The sequence below is a fragment of the Typopeltis vanoorti genome, chromosome 3, assembly GCF_054136105.1.
Source record: "Typopeltis vanoorti isolate ZY-2024b chromosome 3, IOZ_Tvanoo_1.0, whole genome shotgun sequence".
Lineage (NCBI taxonomy): Eukaryota > Metazoa > Arthropoda > Arachnida > Uropygi > Thelyphonidae > Typopeltis > Typopeltis vanoorti.
The window spans coordinates 104672571-104689841 of NC_143551.1; the positions used below are offsets into that span (position 1 = coordinate 104672571).

Below are 17271 nucleotides of genomic sequence, written 5' to 3' on the forward strand. Positions count from 1 at the left end.
TGCTTAACAAAGTTGTAGGTCCCTCACCTACAACTTGCTGTTAAGCAATTTATTGCTTAACAACAATAAACAACAATAAAAGACAAGCAAATACATTTAGAAAAATTAAACTCCGAAACTTAAACTTATGTGAAATAAATTTATTAGCTATAAAATTTTCATTTATGTATTATAGGCATCCTCAGTACATTCATAATGGAATACAATATGAAATTACAATTAAAGAATAATTTTCAAAAAGCACTCAACAAATGATCAGTACAATTCCCAGTTATCATATATTTCTAATTTCTGATTTGGAATAAAAGAACCAACTTATGAAGAAGTAGTTAAAATTATAGAATAGATAAAAACTTTAAAGCACCAGGTATAGATGGAATAACAGGGGAGCTTATCAAGAATGCTGAAAAATCATTATGGAGAAAAATTTGTCAATTAATATTTGAAATATGGAATGAAGAAAAATTACCAGAGGAATGGAAAATGGGAGTGATTCAACCAATATATAAAAAGGGAGATAAACTAAATTGTAGTAATTATAGAGGAATCATATTGCTAAATGTGACATATAAAATTTTATCTATTTAATAAATAGTAGATTAGAACCATATACTGAAATTTTAGATTACCAATCTTGTTTTAGATCAAAGAGATCTACCACTGATAATATATTTATGTTAAGGAATATACATGAAAAATGTGTAGAATATAATATAGAATTATATAATTTATATATTGATTTTAAACAGGCTTTTGTTAAAATAAATAAACAAAAAATGATTATTAATCTTAAAAGATTGGGAATCCCACAAAAATTGGTTACAATGTTTGAAATAACACTAGAAGGGTCTAAGGCAAGGGTTAAAATACTAGGCGAGTTATTTTATTATTATTATTATTATTATTATTATTATACACCTCCAGGGAGTCCAAAGACTCATCAAGGGAGGGCACCTGCTCTACAACTGTCTCCACCACTCAATCCACCAACTGACCGCAACTACATCGACCACCACCACTAGTATTTCCAAAGACAATGACAAACATCTATGTCTATGGTAGGATTCGAACCTGCAGTCTTTTGACTGGAGAGTGGATACGCTAACCACTCGCCCAGCCAGGCTGGCAGGTTAACAGAAGCATTCAAAATAAGTTCCAGAGTGAGACAGGGAGATACACTGTGTGCAAGTTTGTTTAATTTGACACTTGAATATATAATAAGAAGACTCAATATAAGAGGCTATATTAATAATAAACCTGTACAGATTTTTGAATATGCATATTATATTGCAATAATCAATCATACCAAAAAAGATTAAGAAGGTAAGTTCAAAGAATTAGATTTAAATGTAAAAGAAGTTAATGAGCAAACAACTAAATATATGCAATATGGAAGAAATGGAAATAGAATAACCTCTAAAAGTATAGATGGCTATAATTTTGAATCAGTAAATCATTTTCAATATCTAGGAACCTTAATAACAATAACAAATAACATAGCAGAAGAAATAAATAATAGAATAATAGCTGGAAATAAATGCTATCACATGCATAAAGGATTATTGGGTTGTAAAGCTGTAGATAAGAATTCTAAACTAAAAATTTATAAATCGATTATTAGAACAGTAATAACATATGGATGTTAATCATGGACTTTACCCCAAAAAGAAGAGAATAGGTTAAGGATTTTTGAAAGGAAAATAATCAGAAAAATTTATGAACCAATTAAAGATAAGAATGACAGTTGCAGAATAATAACAAATAGTAAAATTAACAAATTAATAAATGGAGAAAATATTGTTAGATTTATTAAGGCACAAAGAATAGCATAATAGGCCATTTAGAAAGGATGGAAGAAAGTAGAGAAGTTAAAAAAAAATATAAATGGAAAATAATTGGACAAAGAAGAAAAAGAAGAAGACCTAAAAAGAGATGCTTAGATGAGGTTGAGAAAGACTTTGGAATTCTTAAAGTTAAGAATTGGAAAAGTACTGCATTGAACAGAGTAGAATGGAAAAATATTGTGAAGCAATCCTAAACCTATAAAGGGTTGTAGAGCTAAAAGAAGAAGAAGAAGATTTGGGAATCAGGAATTTGCAATGTAACAATATTTCCCATAAAGGGGATAACTGAAAGCCATCAAACAAGCAAACTAGTTTATCTTACTGTCTCAGTTAATGATTCCAAATGAACACATTTATTATTCAATTTATTATTTTATTATTCAACAAGAAGGCTTTTTGAAAATGATTCTTTAAGTGTAATTTCATATTGTGTTTCATTATCAATATACTGAGGATGCCTATGATAAATAAGCAAAAATTTTACACCTAATAAATTTATTGTAAATTTAAGTTTCGGTGTTTCATTTTTCTAAGTATGTCAACTTACATACTGATATTAAAGCAAATAAATTTAAAGTTAAGTACAACAGGTATACTGATATATCATATGAACTTATAATCTTGCCATCCCATAGAGGTCTGGTTTTAATAATAATATACGTATGTATTATATATTTTATTTATTTATTTTTATTTTTTATTTTTATTTTTTCCAGTTTTGGTTAGTAATGAATTACTTGTCCAGTATGACAGATGAACAAACTCTTGTTCTGTATTCAGGACATCCAATGGGCCTTTTTCCATCTTATCTCAATAGTCCTCGGGTAGTTATCACTAATGGAATGGTCATTCCTAATTATTCTAGTCGGGCAGATTATGATCAGATGTTTGCTTTAGGAGTAACAATGTAAGGATATACGTTTTTTTTAGTTTAATTTATTAAGTTTTAGTTTCATAGTGATGAAATTTACTCTTTTAAATAAGCATAGAATTATTATACATGGACAGTAGACAAATTGAATAATAAAATGTTGAAAGTTTTTTCACTTGGTTATACAATAAATTAATGATGCCAAGAAATTATATAGAACATTCCCTCAAAGCACATGGCAGTATACTGTCAAAGGGTATTGCCTTATTAATATCAAGTTAATTCCTTATATAACTCCTGCTCATTCATCAGGTCCTCCTCTGCCATACTCTCTACTCTCCAGCTTTTCCTGATGTTGACATCATGAGGATGAAACACACTGATAAACTGTTTATTGAATAATTCAACTATATTCTCTGCATTGTTTACCATTCTGTGAGTGCCATCAGCTGGCATCATCCTCCCATAATCATTTTTCCTTCTACTTGTCACATATTGAAAGAACTCGCTAGGATTTTTCTTAACTCAACTGGCTAACTTCTTCTTATGCTGCACTTTTGCTGCCTTTACAACCGAGTTACTTTCCTGGCCTGCTCTTTGTACTCTTCGTGCAACTGATCTTCAGTGTGCCCACAACTTTCCAAGTATCTTTGAATTTCTTAACCATAATTCGAGGATAAGGTTGTTATTTGTATATCCATACGTATTCTTTAGTCTGTAAATTGCATGTGTTCTAATGGCCGGTTTGCCTGGTTGTGGGGAAGAAATACTTGAGTTTCCAGGAAGGGAAAACCCTGCCATCTCCATATGCAACCAGCCAACTTACCTCCAGTTGAAAAGCCCTGATGAATGTTCTTTACATCCTAGACTGGATACGAACCCAGGTCTTTCCAACCAAAGGGCTTCATCTGACTAAGCTACAGAGGCTCTTAGATATATGGAAGGGATATGTATATACAGCAGTATATACATATTTAGATTTTGCAAAGGACTTTAAAGATAGACTGCCACATGACACGTGGTATTTAATTTGGGATGGTTTTGAGTTGGCATAATAAGATTAGTGAATTGGATCCCTAAAAAAAAAGAATCAAAGGATGTTATTCCTTTATTTATAATGTTAATGATATTTTGAGAGGTTTAAATAGGGATATGCAGATTATGCAAAGGTGCAGAGAGCTATGAGAATGATGTTATTGACTCTAAATGTTTTGTAAAGTGGAAGATTTTGAAACACGGAAGGCAAGAATGGGATACAAGATTTTGGCATGAGATCTATTGAAGGTGGTGGAGGAGATAAGAGACAGACTGACAGACAGACCTGCGAATGATGGACAGAATCCTGAAGTTGAGAAGCCATTGCTTAACAATGGCTTCTCAACTAAGTTGGATTCATAAAAGTATATTAGATTAATAAAATTCAAAAATTAAATTACACACTTACTTTTAGAAGTGGACCATGATAATGCACTTTTATAATAAACAAGGAAAAGAAATGTGTAACCAGCAGTAACTTGATAGTAGGGATAAAAAAGAAGGGTGGGAGCCCAATTAAAAACACTCTGACACACCAGTATTAACTGAGATTCTGTATCAGAAGGAATGTCTAGTTATTATCCATAAAATTATTTTTTGAGATATTTTATTTCTGTTGTTATCATCTTGTTACTTGGGTACCTTTATGAAATACTACAGTTTCTCTTGCAAGGTCCAGTCTATGCAGTACCTATTATACATTGCCTTAATTTCATTAACTGACCATATGCAGCTGTTAGCAGATGATGCCAGACTGAGGAGAGAAATGCAGATGCCGGTGGATGTTATGGCCTTAACAAAAGACTCGAATAGATTGCATAAATGGGCAGATAAATGGAATTATCAGTTCAACATTGCAAGGTGTAAGGTTTTGAGATTTGGTAAGCAATGATGGGATGCAAAGTATGCACTTGGTGGGGGAAACTTTAAAGGAAGTAGAGGAGATGAGAGATATAGAAGTGATGATGGACAAGGACCTGAAATTCAGGGACTACATTGCACAAGTTGTGAAGACATCACATCGGATAATGGCAGTGATGCAGAGGACCCTAACATGCAGAAATAGAGGTTATGATGCCATTGATCAGGCCTCATATGAATTATTGTGCACAGATTTGGTCACCAGGTTTACATGGTAATGAGGATATGTTGGAAAGGATCCAGAGAAGGATTCACAAAGGCGATATCAGTGGTCTTTGGAATGTGGAGTACGAGGACAGATTGTGAGAATGTAAGTTGCAGAGCCTCGTGAATAGGAGGAAGAGTTGAAATATAATTGAGACATATAAGCTAGTCAGGGGTTGTTATCGGGTTGACATGGAAGAGATTTTTCATAAAATGGGAGAGGGGTAGAACAAGCGACCCTCGCTAGAAACTGTATAAGGAGGGTGTGAGCAGAAGAGTGAGGAGTAGATTCTTTGCATAGAGAGTGGTTGGTGAGTGGAATGCATTGCCAGGGTGTGTTTCAGGTGTAGACAACATATTGAATCAGTTTAAAGCTTGGTTGGATGAGTATTGTGTGCAATAGTGTGTATCTTCCCATGGGATATAATAATAATAAGCTGTGGCACCTTTTGGCTACTCACATATGGAAATATGACCTCTGCATTACTTCAACTTTGGTATCACGGTATCGATTTATAAAAAATGTATCTTTTTTCTAAATTCCAAAAAGCATGACACCCTATACATTACAATCCCTTACCTGTGGAATGTCACAGCGCAACCAAGTGCCAAAACGATTAATTCCCAAACCTGAAACGAGCCCCAATTTTAGTAAGTTGCGCTATTCTCACTGAAAGGTAACAAATTGCATGACATGCTAATATCAGAATTTAGATTCGAGACAATCTTTCTCATGCTTTGTCTATTTTTTTTTATGGAAATGAATTGTACGTCCAGTTTCACCAACATAAAGTAAGGTACAGGTGCAATGGATATGATATACTTCAGGGTGAACCAATGGGGGAAGTGGATCCTTAGAGGAGTTGAATATGTTTTTTTTTTAATTTTATAGGTGGTTTAAAAGTAGCATTAAGATTATTCATTAAGATTGTTCATTGGAGCAAATTGTTATAACTCTGTTTTTGAGGGTGTTAATGACTCCATGTTTTTGTGAAGGGTGGTGATAAGAGTTAGCATGTATATATTGGCTAGTATGTAGGGTAGATAGTGAATAATAGACTGCCTGAAGGAAGACGTGTGACCAGTGTATCCAGGAAAGGAAGCGAGTTCTGATTTTCAATTTCAATAGTAAAATGTATGTGCTCATACACATTCCAGCAAATGTATACATGCTAACTCTTATCACTACCCTTTACAAAAACTTGGAGTCATTAACACTTTCAAAAACAGAGCTATAACAATTTGCTCTAATGAACAAGCTCTTAAATAAGAAAATTTACAAATTATTAGCAATACATTTTTAAATAATGGCTATAGCAAAAATATTATCAATAAAACTATTCATAAAACTTCATCAAAAAAGCTTCATCAAAAGATTACAGTATAACCATAACTATCCCATACATTAAAGGGTTATCAGATAAAATAAATAGAATTCTACACCATTATAATCTTAATGCTACTTTTAAACCACCTATAAAATTAAAAAAAAACATATTCAACTCCTCTAGGGTAACCTTCGGCATCAGAAGTGTCTTCGTTTAGACTGCTTACAAGATATGAACTCTTCACCTATTTAACAGAACTTCAGAGTATTATGTAACTGTTTTGTTTATAACAAACTCTTCCCCCTCATTGGCTCACCCTGGAGTATATCATATCCATTGCACCTATAATTGCACCTTACCTTATATTGGTGAAACTGGATATACAATTCCTATCTGCAAAAAAGAAGGAAGACAACACATTAAATTTAACAATTTTGGTGAAGGAAGCCTCTCAGATCATGGTTATTAACACCTCGCACCAAATTGAATGGAAAAGTACCTGTTGTTTACATCATACAAAAACCTGATATGAACACAAATTTCAAGAAGCCTGTGAAATTTTGATCAACCATCCTAATCTTAACAATAATGTGGCATAAAAATCCCAATTATTTGGATGGCACACATTCAACTCACTTAAGTTCTTCAAGTTTTCCAGCAAACTCTTACTTCAGGACTCCAAGCAATAATTTAAGCTCTTATTGGGCACCATCTATACTGTTTTCATTTATTTGTGTACTTATATGAGTAATTATGTGAGAGCATGTTGTTCTCTAGCTTAATATATATCTCTCAAGGAATTAAGGAATTGTAACAAATAGATAATAATAATAACAGGACTCTAACTTTGATGTAATAATTTTTTTTTCACCAGAGTTTTCAAGTGAGTAGTTTTAGTAGTTGATCAAATTAATGTAACTTTAGCATACCATGTAGATTGTAATGTAGCTTGTTTCTTTGTATATATGTGTATGCTCCACAGATGATGACCTTAATTCGAAGGTCGAAATGTTGAGGGATTATTTTGGTTTATATGAAAATTTTACTATAATGCTTTAGTTGTTTCCATAATTTATAATAATGAATGATGAGGAGATGTTGATGTATTGAACAGGTTATAGAGGTCACAGCAGATTATAGATGCATGTACAAAATAGAGAGTGATTATTGAATTCTTTATTGTGGAAAACTTTGTCTGATGAAAATTAATACCTGAGTGACAAATGTGCATATGGAGATGATATGTTGATCTGAGCATAGTTACATGGATCGGACACTTAAAAGTAGCGAAACTAAGGTCAGAGACAAGTCAAAGTGGCCAGTGAGTTATGACCGTGAGTATGGACAACATGAGTTGCATTAATGTGCTGATCAAAGAGGATTACACATTGCAACTCACAAATTGTGCAATGCAGTCAGTGTCAGAAAAGCAGTGGCGATAGCCATTATTAATGACATCAGCTATAACAAAGTTTGCACATGGTGAGTCCTGAGAATGCTGAGCAATGAATACAAAGAAGCTGGAACATCATCTGCATAGCGCTTCTCCAGTGCCACAAGAATTGTGAGAGGGGGGGGGATGGGCTTTGTCATGCATATTTATAGGTGATGAAACATGGGTGCCCCATTATGACTGTGAAATGAAGATATTCACTGGAATGGTATCTTAATTCACTATGCAAGAAGAAATTCAAAATATAGCCTTTTGCATTTCTGGACAAAATTATGTTACTAATGTTCTAAGACAAAGATGCGGACTGTTTTTGAAGAGAAGCACCATAATCAGTTCAGAATGGCACATCACGATGTTTCAGAAATTGAAAAAAAAATGCATCCATAGAGTTTGACCCACCAAAAACACGAATGAGATCCTTCTCTATACCAATTCCTGAACCTCACACTAGTCTGCATACAAGGGATGGAATATGGCCTGACTGACCTTCTTGCCCATAACCCAGATCTGGTACCCTCTGACTACCACTTGTTTGACACTCTGAGGATGCCATTTTACAGATGATGAGATTCTGAAACCAACAAGATCTCTGATATAAAAAACTCAGTGATGGCAAAATTGTATGGAGAATGATGGAGAGTGTTGAAAAATAATGGAATGTTCACAAAAGATAGAGGATGAATTCTTGTGAAAGCTGTTAAATAAATTTTATTTTTCTGAGAAAGCAAAATAGGAGGCATTAGTTTCTTACCACCTCTTGTATAATAGCCGTTGCATGGACTGAATGGATCTCTCGGGCTCTCGGGATTTGTAGTACCCCCATAAAGACACCTAAATAATAACGATGATGATGACAATAATAATAAAATACTTCAAAAAATAATTTTATTGATAATCCATCTATCCCAATGGCTTTAACAGGCCTTTAAGGCCCACAACCTTCTAAGCATGCTTGGATTTCGTAACCGAAATACGAGGATAGAATGGTCACTCCTATGCCTCAAGGTATTCTTGACTGTATCCCTGTGTGTTCAATGGTCCGGTTTGCCTGCTTGCGGGATGAAAAATACCAGATAAACTGGCGGAAAAAAACCCTACTGCCCGCGCCCAAGACCGGCTAACTTGGCTATGGCTGAGGAAGATCCTTCAGCTCCTCACGTCTCCGACGGGAATCGAACCTAGGACACTCCTTCCCCAGGCATATGGTTGCGAAGCGCAAAGCCACTAGGCTAACCGCGCGGACTTATTGATAATAACTAGTTATATTTTTCTAATGTAAGATCTCAATATTTTAGTGTGTTAAAAAGTCTAATGGGATCAGTTTCTTCTGACCCCCTTCTGTCAAATCACTGCTAATTTACTCCTTTTTTTTTTCACATTGAATATCTTCATGACTGCATTACAGACTTTTATGAATTCAGTTTAGTCTCTATGTGTTAAGCTCTGTAGTGCAGAGGTCATGAAGACATTCCTCATGACCTCTGCAGTCATGAGAATATTCAAATTTGATCTTTAGTTGGAAAGATTTGAACTTGAAACCTATCTAATGATTCAAGGAACCTTTATAAGGACTTTTTCAAACTGAAGATGAGTTAGCTATCTCATATGGAGTTGCAGGTATTTTTTCCCCCTCTGGAAGTTGAGTTTTTTCATTCTTCGAAACAGGCAAATTGGGTATCCGCATTAACAAACATAATACACTGCTCTCATAGCCTTACATTGGGTGCAATTTCAACAAACTATTTATGTTAAACTGAATATGCAGTTTTACCAATTAGCTAAAGTATATGTTTGCTTTTAGGTATGGACAGATGACTGCTGGGTCGTATTGTTATATTGGACCACAGGGAATCGTTCAAGGAACTACTGTGAGTAATTTATCTACCACATATGTAGGTGACAGTAAAAGAACAAATTAAAGAATAAATGTTTGCAGTCAAGTATCTACTATAATTTAACACAAAACTATTTTTTGTATGGATAGAGTTTAAAAAAATGCTAGTTAATACTTTTTATCAAAAATTAACAGGGTAATAATAATGTGGAAAGCATTTTTGTGATTTTTGGTTTCTAACTATTCACATATAAATTAGAACACTGTAAATAATAATTTAAAAAATCTGTAATCATAGATTCCAACATTGTAACAAACCTACATTGAGTCAAATAGACCCATAATGGGAGGTCTCATTTAGCAAGTAGCATGCTGAACTTAAACTCATTTACAATCTAAGTATTCATAATATAGTCTGAAAATGCTTTCCACTCATCTGCCATTCTCTATATAAAATATATTATTATTATTATTATTAAACAAGACCTCATGGAGTCAAAGACTCATCTAGGAGGTCCTTTTATCTCACACACATCTCATCATACCGGGTCTTAAACACATTCAAACTCCTTGCAGACACCACACTCTCAGGCAAGGCATTCCAATCATTCACAACTCTGCACGAAAAAAACCTGCCTCTCACTCCCCTACTCACACCCTCTTTATACAGTTTCCAGGGATGACCTCTGGTTCTCCCCTGATCTCCCACTATTCGCTGTAGAACTTCTCCACCATTGATCCTATAGCAACCCCTTACCAACTTGTAGGTCTCTATCATATCTCCCCTCTTCCTTCTCTCCACTAGTCTCTGCAAATTACATCTTTTCAATCTTTCCTCATACTCGACATTCCAGAGGTCAGAAACTACCTTAGTCAGTCGCCTTTGGACCCTTTCCAACATCTCCTCATCCTTCTGAAAACCAGGTGACCAAATCTGGGCACAATAGTCCATGTGTGGCCTAATCAAAGCCTTATACAATGGAACAAGAATCTCCCTACTTCTACACGTCAGTGTCCTCCTCATCATTCCCAGAAGTCTTTGTGTTGTCTTCACAATTTTGGCGATGTGACCCCTAAATTTTAGATCTTTATCCACTATCACTCCCAGATCTCTTATTTCCTCTACTTCCAACAATATATTCTTACCAAGCATAAATTCTGCATCCCATCTTTGTTTTCCAAATTTTAAAACCTTACATTTTGCAACATTGAACTCACACCCCCATTTGCTTGCCCAATCACTCAATTTATTCAAGTCTTCTTGCAAGGCCACAACATCTTCACTACTCTTTATGGTTCTTCCCAACTTTGCATCATCTGCAAACAACTGAATATCTCCATCCAAATCTTCGCCAATATCATTAATATACAAGTTAAATAGTAATGGCCCTAAAACAGATCCCTGAGGCACTCCACTAGTGACTTTCCTTTTCCTGGATATTGCACCCCCATACACAACTTGTTGATACCTATCAGATAGCCAGTCTCCAATCCAATGCACTAATCTAATATCCAACCCCATCTGCTCTAGTTTGACTGTCAACTTATCATGAGGCACTCTATCAAAAGCTTTTGCGAAATCCAAGTATATTACTGTGTATCCTTCTCCTCTATCCAAGGAAGCAGTCACTTTATTGTAATAAGTAAGTAGATTACTAAAACACGACCTCCCTTTAGCAAATCCATGCTGTCCATCAAAGATTATACCATTGTTGTCAACCCAACTCTGGATTCTAGCTCTCACAAGCTTCTGCAACAACTTAACCACAACACCCGACACACAGATAGGCCTATAGTTTGATGCTTGAGTTCGATCACCTCCTTTATGAAGTGGCACAATCTTGCCCTCCTTCTACTCTTTAGGGACTTGACCAAGTGCAAGACTCGTATTAAAAAAATATGTCAAGGCAGGTGTCAACTCTCTGGCACATTCCTTCAGAATACGTGGTGATATATTATCAAGTCCCACAGCCTTATTTACATCTAGTTTACTCAACTCCCCAAACACCTCTTGCTCACTTACAGTCAGTCTCTCCTCCCCATCATCAACTGCTCTTAATCTCTCCATGAAGTCACATTCACAAGATTGAAAGATCTTTATGAACTGCTCATTAAGTATCTCCACCACACATTCTGCAACAGCTGTCTTTATACCATTTCCTCCAATCAATGTCATCCTTCCATAATCATTCTTTCTTTTGCTGGCTACATATCGAAAGAACTCCCTAGGATTCTTTTTAGCTTCATTAGCTAACTGCTGTTCATACCTCCCTTTAGCTACTCTCACCAACCAAGTCACTCTCCTTGCCTGGTCTTTGTAGAACTCATGAAATTGGTTACTTCCACTTCTCTTATGCTGCCTCCACAATGCCCTTTTTCTCTGTATTGCATGCTTAATCTCTTATTGCATGCTTAATCTCTTTCTCTATCTATTTCTATTTCTATTTAATATCTATTTCTATTTAATATCTATTTCTCACCCCGCATTTCACCACACCTGTGTACAAGTTTCAGGGATGACCTCTTATTCTTCCCCTTTCCCTCTTTGTATGTATAATCCCTTCTGTATTAATCAAATTAAATCTAATCTCCATATTAACTTATAAAACCATATATCTCTTTTCTTGCCTATTCACTAGACTGTAGTTTACCTTTTATTGGCTGATGTTGATTATGGAGAGAAGTAGTAGCTTTTGCAACCTTTACAACATGCCCTCTGAACTTTAGGCCCCTGTGGGCCATCATATCCGAAGTCATGAATCTCATCCATGTTGTGAAACACATTTCCAATACAGTATCAAAGTGCAAACACCTGTCCCTTATTTGCTTTAAAACTGTGACTCCACTCATTCATCTAAACTAAAAGTTTTTTTTTTTTTTTAAATCTTTCTGAAAAGAGTTAAGATCAGCATCACTGCTTATAACTCTCTTTAACTTTGCATCATCAGTAAACACAGCTGAATATTTCACGTCATTTCACATATAATATCATTAACAAATAACAAACAGTAAGGACATAAAATCAAGCCTTGTAGCACACCACCAGTTGCCATCCTTTTATGAAATACTGTCCCTCATAAACAACTTATTATTCTCCAGAAAGTTATTCCTGTCCATGTGACCAATTTATTATCCATCTCCATTTCCTCCAGCTAATTTGCAACTTGTCATGTGGCAGTATTATCAAATGCATTTGCAATGTTCAAGAATATCACAGTATTTGAATCTCCCTTATCCAGCATGTTTGTCACTTTTATCATAAAATGAGTGGATTGCTAAAGCAAGACAAGCTAATCCATGCTGATCCTCATAGAGATTCATATTTCTGTTGATGCAGTTTTCGCATCGATAGAAATATCGATTCTGTTCCTAACTAATCTCTCCAATACCTTAATTATAGCTACAGATATACAGATTGATCTATAATTGAAAACATCTGTCCTAGACCATTTTTATGCAGTGACACTATTTTGTTTTTTTCCATCTCTGTAGAGACCTTTTTCACTGAAAGACATCACAGAATCAGGTCAAGCCATCAGCTCTTTTGCACATTCCCTAAAAATATGTGGTTATACTGGCTAGGTGATTGTCTGTCTGGTAGGTATCAGACAAGCTGTGTATGGAGGAGCAGTATCCTGAAAGAGGAAAGTCACAAGTGGTGTGTTGCAAGAGAATCTGTTTTGGAACCATTATTCTTTAACTTGTATGTTAGTGATATTGGAAGAAGTTTAAATGGAAATATGCTGCTGTTTGCAAATGATGCAAAGTCAGGAAGAACTATGAGGAATAGAGCACATGTTGCAACCTTACTGAAGGATTTGATCGATTGTGAATGGGTAGGTGAATGAATCCACCAGTTCAGTGTTGCAAAATGTACGAAGTGTTTTTAATTTTTAGACAACTATGGAATACCAAATATACATTTGATTTGGAAATTTAATTTTGATAGAGGGAGGAAATGAGAGGCTGGTTATTATGGTAGATTGAGATCAAAAGTTAATGGATTGCATTACTAGAATTGTGAGGACATAACTATGGATTAGAATGATGAGGAATTTGGCCTCTTTATGTTCTAGTCAGCCAAGTCTAAATACAACCATCAGCATCCTTAGACTTGGCCATAAGTTTGCTATAGCACCTAAACAAACAAGTACCATCATTAGACCTTAAGCACCCCCTCCCCAAGTACAGGAAGTCCTTGACTTGTGGTCTCTTGTACTTATGACAGCCATCCCATTAACATGTTCATCAAATACAACCTCACTCCTAAAACCGATGGACCATGATGTTATTGCTTTCTTCAAGACATGTTATTTAAGAAATACTCTTGCTTAGGTGTTGCTGCTACTGAAGGTGAGAGTAAAACCTCATTGATGTTTAGAAGGAATGTAATATCTTGCAAATGCAGCATGAAGTGAGATGACAGCAGAATGTATGAATGGTGTATGGAAGGAGCCACTGAAAATATATATTTGTACATTCACAGGACTAGACAAAGATAAAGCCTACAAGATGTTCTTGTCAGCAGTTTGATGGAGGCTGTGAAAGAAGAGTTCTCAAATGAAGACCTTATGGAGCTAGAAACAAAGAAAATTTTCAGAAGAAGAAGCCAAGGCCCCCTCAAAATTGTTTAAAGGGAAAAAATTGGTAGAGGCATTTGTCTTTGTTAATAAGTTAATTTGGTTGTTTGAGGAAATTGATTCCAACATGGAGAAATTTAGCAGAGTGAACGGTGACAGCTAAATTAGTCATTCTACAATTATTGAACTTGTCTGCCAATGCTTACTGTTCACTTTTTTTTTTGCATCCCTAGTCTATATTAACAATGAACTGTATATTTTGTCACACTGACCTTTATCTCACACTACATAGCCTCAAATACACTACCTACTGCTTCTCTGACCTCATGCTGAACTCATACTTTTTTTGGCTGCCTCATCTGCTCCCATCTACTTCTTCTCCCCATCCTGTTCTCTATGGCCTTCTTGAAAGTACTACTTCCCTCACCTTCTCTCCCAATAAAAATAGCATCCATGTCTCATTATGTTGAGTTTAATTGCACATGAAAAGGAAGATGGATATTTTGATGAACATTGCAAAATGCTCTTCACTTAAATAGAGTTACTCATTTCTCAAGAACTAAAGCTTAGATAAGGATGAAAGATTAAAGTGGAGACAAATAAATGTGTTTCCATACTACCTTTAGGAATTCTTTCAGTGATGTGTTAGTGAAAGTGTTTTGATATGGAAAACTGGAAAAAATAATTCAACTACAGAAGTTCTTTTGGGATTTCCTTGGCATTCTTATAATGTCAGACATTGAGAGTCAGTAGCCATGCTGTATTGCTTAGTGGGAGAAAGGAAGGAAATCTGTACTGCATAATTATCTGACCTGCACACATATCCATGAGATTTGATCTTAGATTATTTAAATTTGTGAATTGGAGCTGAAAAGCTTTAGGAGGTTTTTTCCACATTTATTTCTACATCTATTTCTCTTTCCTTGACTTTTTATGATTGTTGTTTAAGTTGAAAATGCAATCGCCGTGGACTATGTAATAGTGAATTCTTACTAAGCACATGAAAACTTTCACCTGACTCATCTTCGAATCATGGCTTTAGCAGTTTCCTCGACACATACCACAACTGGACTCCTTCCATTCGCATCCAGTAGAATAGAATAGCTAACCTGCAAAATAACTAGTTTAAAGCTGTATTCTTGAAAAGGGAAAAAACAGGTAAAAAGTAAATTTTGACTTTGCTCTCAAGTTCAGATATGCTATTTAGCCCATTTACTTCTCCTTTAAGCAAAGTGGTAGTCTTACGCTAGGTGATGAAACTTATCTATGACATAGTTATGTCAGGTACCACTGAGGCTGCAGGACAGAGATGTGTTGTTCACTTTCAGATATCTTCTTCTCTAATCTGATGATTTAACGCCTGTTAGCTGAAGAATATATTCAGGGCTACTAATGGGTCTGCCAGCAGAGAAGGTGTAGGTAGAGGATTTGATTGCTACAAACTGATCAGACTTCATCATAATTCAGCATGTTTCCAGGTTATAGCAGTGCTTAACAGGAGTGCTTTTGTCTTCCAAAGTTTAACCTCCTTATGAGTCATAGTTATTTCAAGAATACCTCTCCCCACCCATTTTTAGGTCTGTTAACCCCAATTTGATGGTATGCATGGGCTGTATATTGTGTGATATTCAACCACCTGCATACTGTGTTTTCAAGGGCATTATGTCTGCACTATGGAGTTTAGTCTTTCCTCTCCAATTTGCTATTGCAAGTGGGTTAGCCATTCTCATATAGAGGTACAAAGTTTACCTTCTGGAAACTCAGGTTTTTCATCTTGAAAAACATGCAAAACCAACTGGAAAGCACACAATTAGCAAACATAATACACTGACTTCCTAGCCTTAATTCTCTCATGTAGAATGGTGCATCAAAATATCTCTCTTAAAATGCTTCATGTTATCAGAAGAGATAATCTGATTATGGTATGCATGTTGATCAACTAATTGATCAGCAGTAGTTCAAATACAGTTCCTGTAACCACATGAACTACTGCTGATGAACATTAGTTCATTGTCTATCTTCAACCTGTCAGACCAACTTCTCATCTTCCTCTATCATTCCACATATCTGTTCTTTGGAACAGTTTTCCTCAGTGTTGTTTTCCCTCAATACTATAACCTCCATTTGTTCAAAAAAACATATTAACAGATTCCTCTGTCTTGTTTCACATTATCCACATGTGGTGGTGTGGGCTTGATGCAAACCCTATAGCAACTAATAGTGTATATGTTGGTTAATGTAAAACAAATTATTTTAGAATTCCAGTCAATCCAACCAAATATAATTTCATAGATTTTGGCTTGCACTATTTTAAGAAATCCTATATAAGTGTACAGTATGTAGTTATGCAGATTAACTGCCAATGTTAAAATTACAAATAGCCGTTATGTTGTTTAAATTTGTAAAATTACAAATGCTTAAATTTGTTTTAAATTTATTTGTATTAAATTTATTTAAGTCTTTAAATTAGCTTAAATTACTGATGCTTAAATTTGTAATATTCTGGGATAAAAAATATACATATTTTTATTGCATATATTTTAGCTAACAATCGTGAATGCTGGAAGAAAGTATTTGGGACTGGATGACCTTAAGGGGAAAGTACGTAGAAACCATTTAAAACTCAAAAATATATTTTTACTAATAATAATCTACATATTTTGAAACCATTCAAAGAATTGATAATAAAAATTTTTGATATTACAAATATTAGAAAAATATCTGTACTACAGATATTACAGATATTACAAAAAATTAACATTTTCAGGTGTATGGCAGTTTCAAGCTCCTGTTAAGAATAAGTTTAGTTCAGATGTTGTGATGTTTTATTTAACATTGGTACCTTTGTTGTACAACTGTACTGTTATACTTCCTTGGTATTTCATAGCATGTTGGATTCGTTGCATGTGATCCTTGAAGACTGTGGTTTGCTTCTCTCAGAAAAGGTGCAAAAATGTTCATACAGTATGATCAAAAATTAAAGTATCCCTGTTTAAAGCTTTGTGGAGTGCCATCCAGTGATCCAAATGCTGCAAAATCTTGCAGGAAGACATTGTGCATCATGCAGAAGTGATATCTGAGGAAAAAAAAAAAAGTAGTTGCAAAATTTAGGAAGGATAGAGAAGATAGGAGAGGAGGGGGATGTGCTGCTAATAATATTGGATGTCTTGAATCCAGTTAGATTTAAGACCTATGATTGTA

General features: G+C 34.9%; 1 protein-coding gene across 1 annotated transcript in view; it reads left to right on the forward strand.

Moving 5' to 3' along the window:
- Positions 1–17271, forward strand: part of LOC150108438 (urocanate hydratase-like) — a 286428-nt gene that overhangs the window by 64450 nt on the left and 204707 nt on the right. Inside the window, exons 4-6 of the mRNA XM_090415848.1 lie at positions 2561–2751; positions 9458–9524; positions 16615–16671. Coding sequence (XP_090271974.1) covers positions 2561–2751; positions 9458–9524; positions 16615–16671 — 315 coding nt within the window. The remainder of the gene's footprint in view (positions 1–2560; positions 2752–9457; positions 9525–16614; positions 16672–17271) is intronic.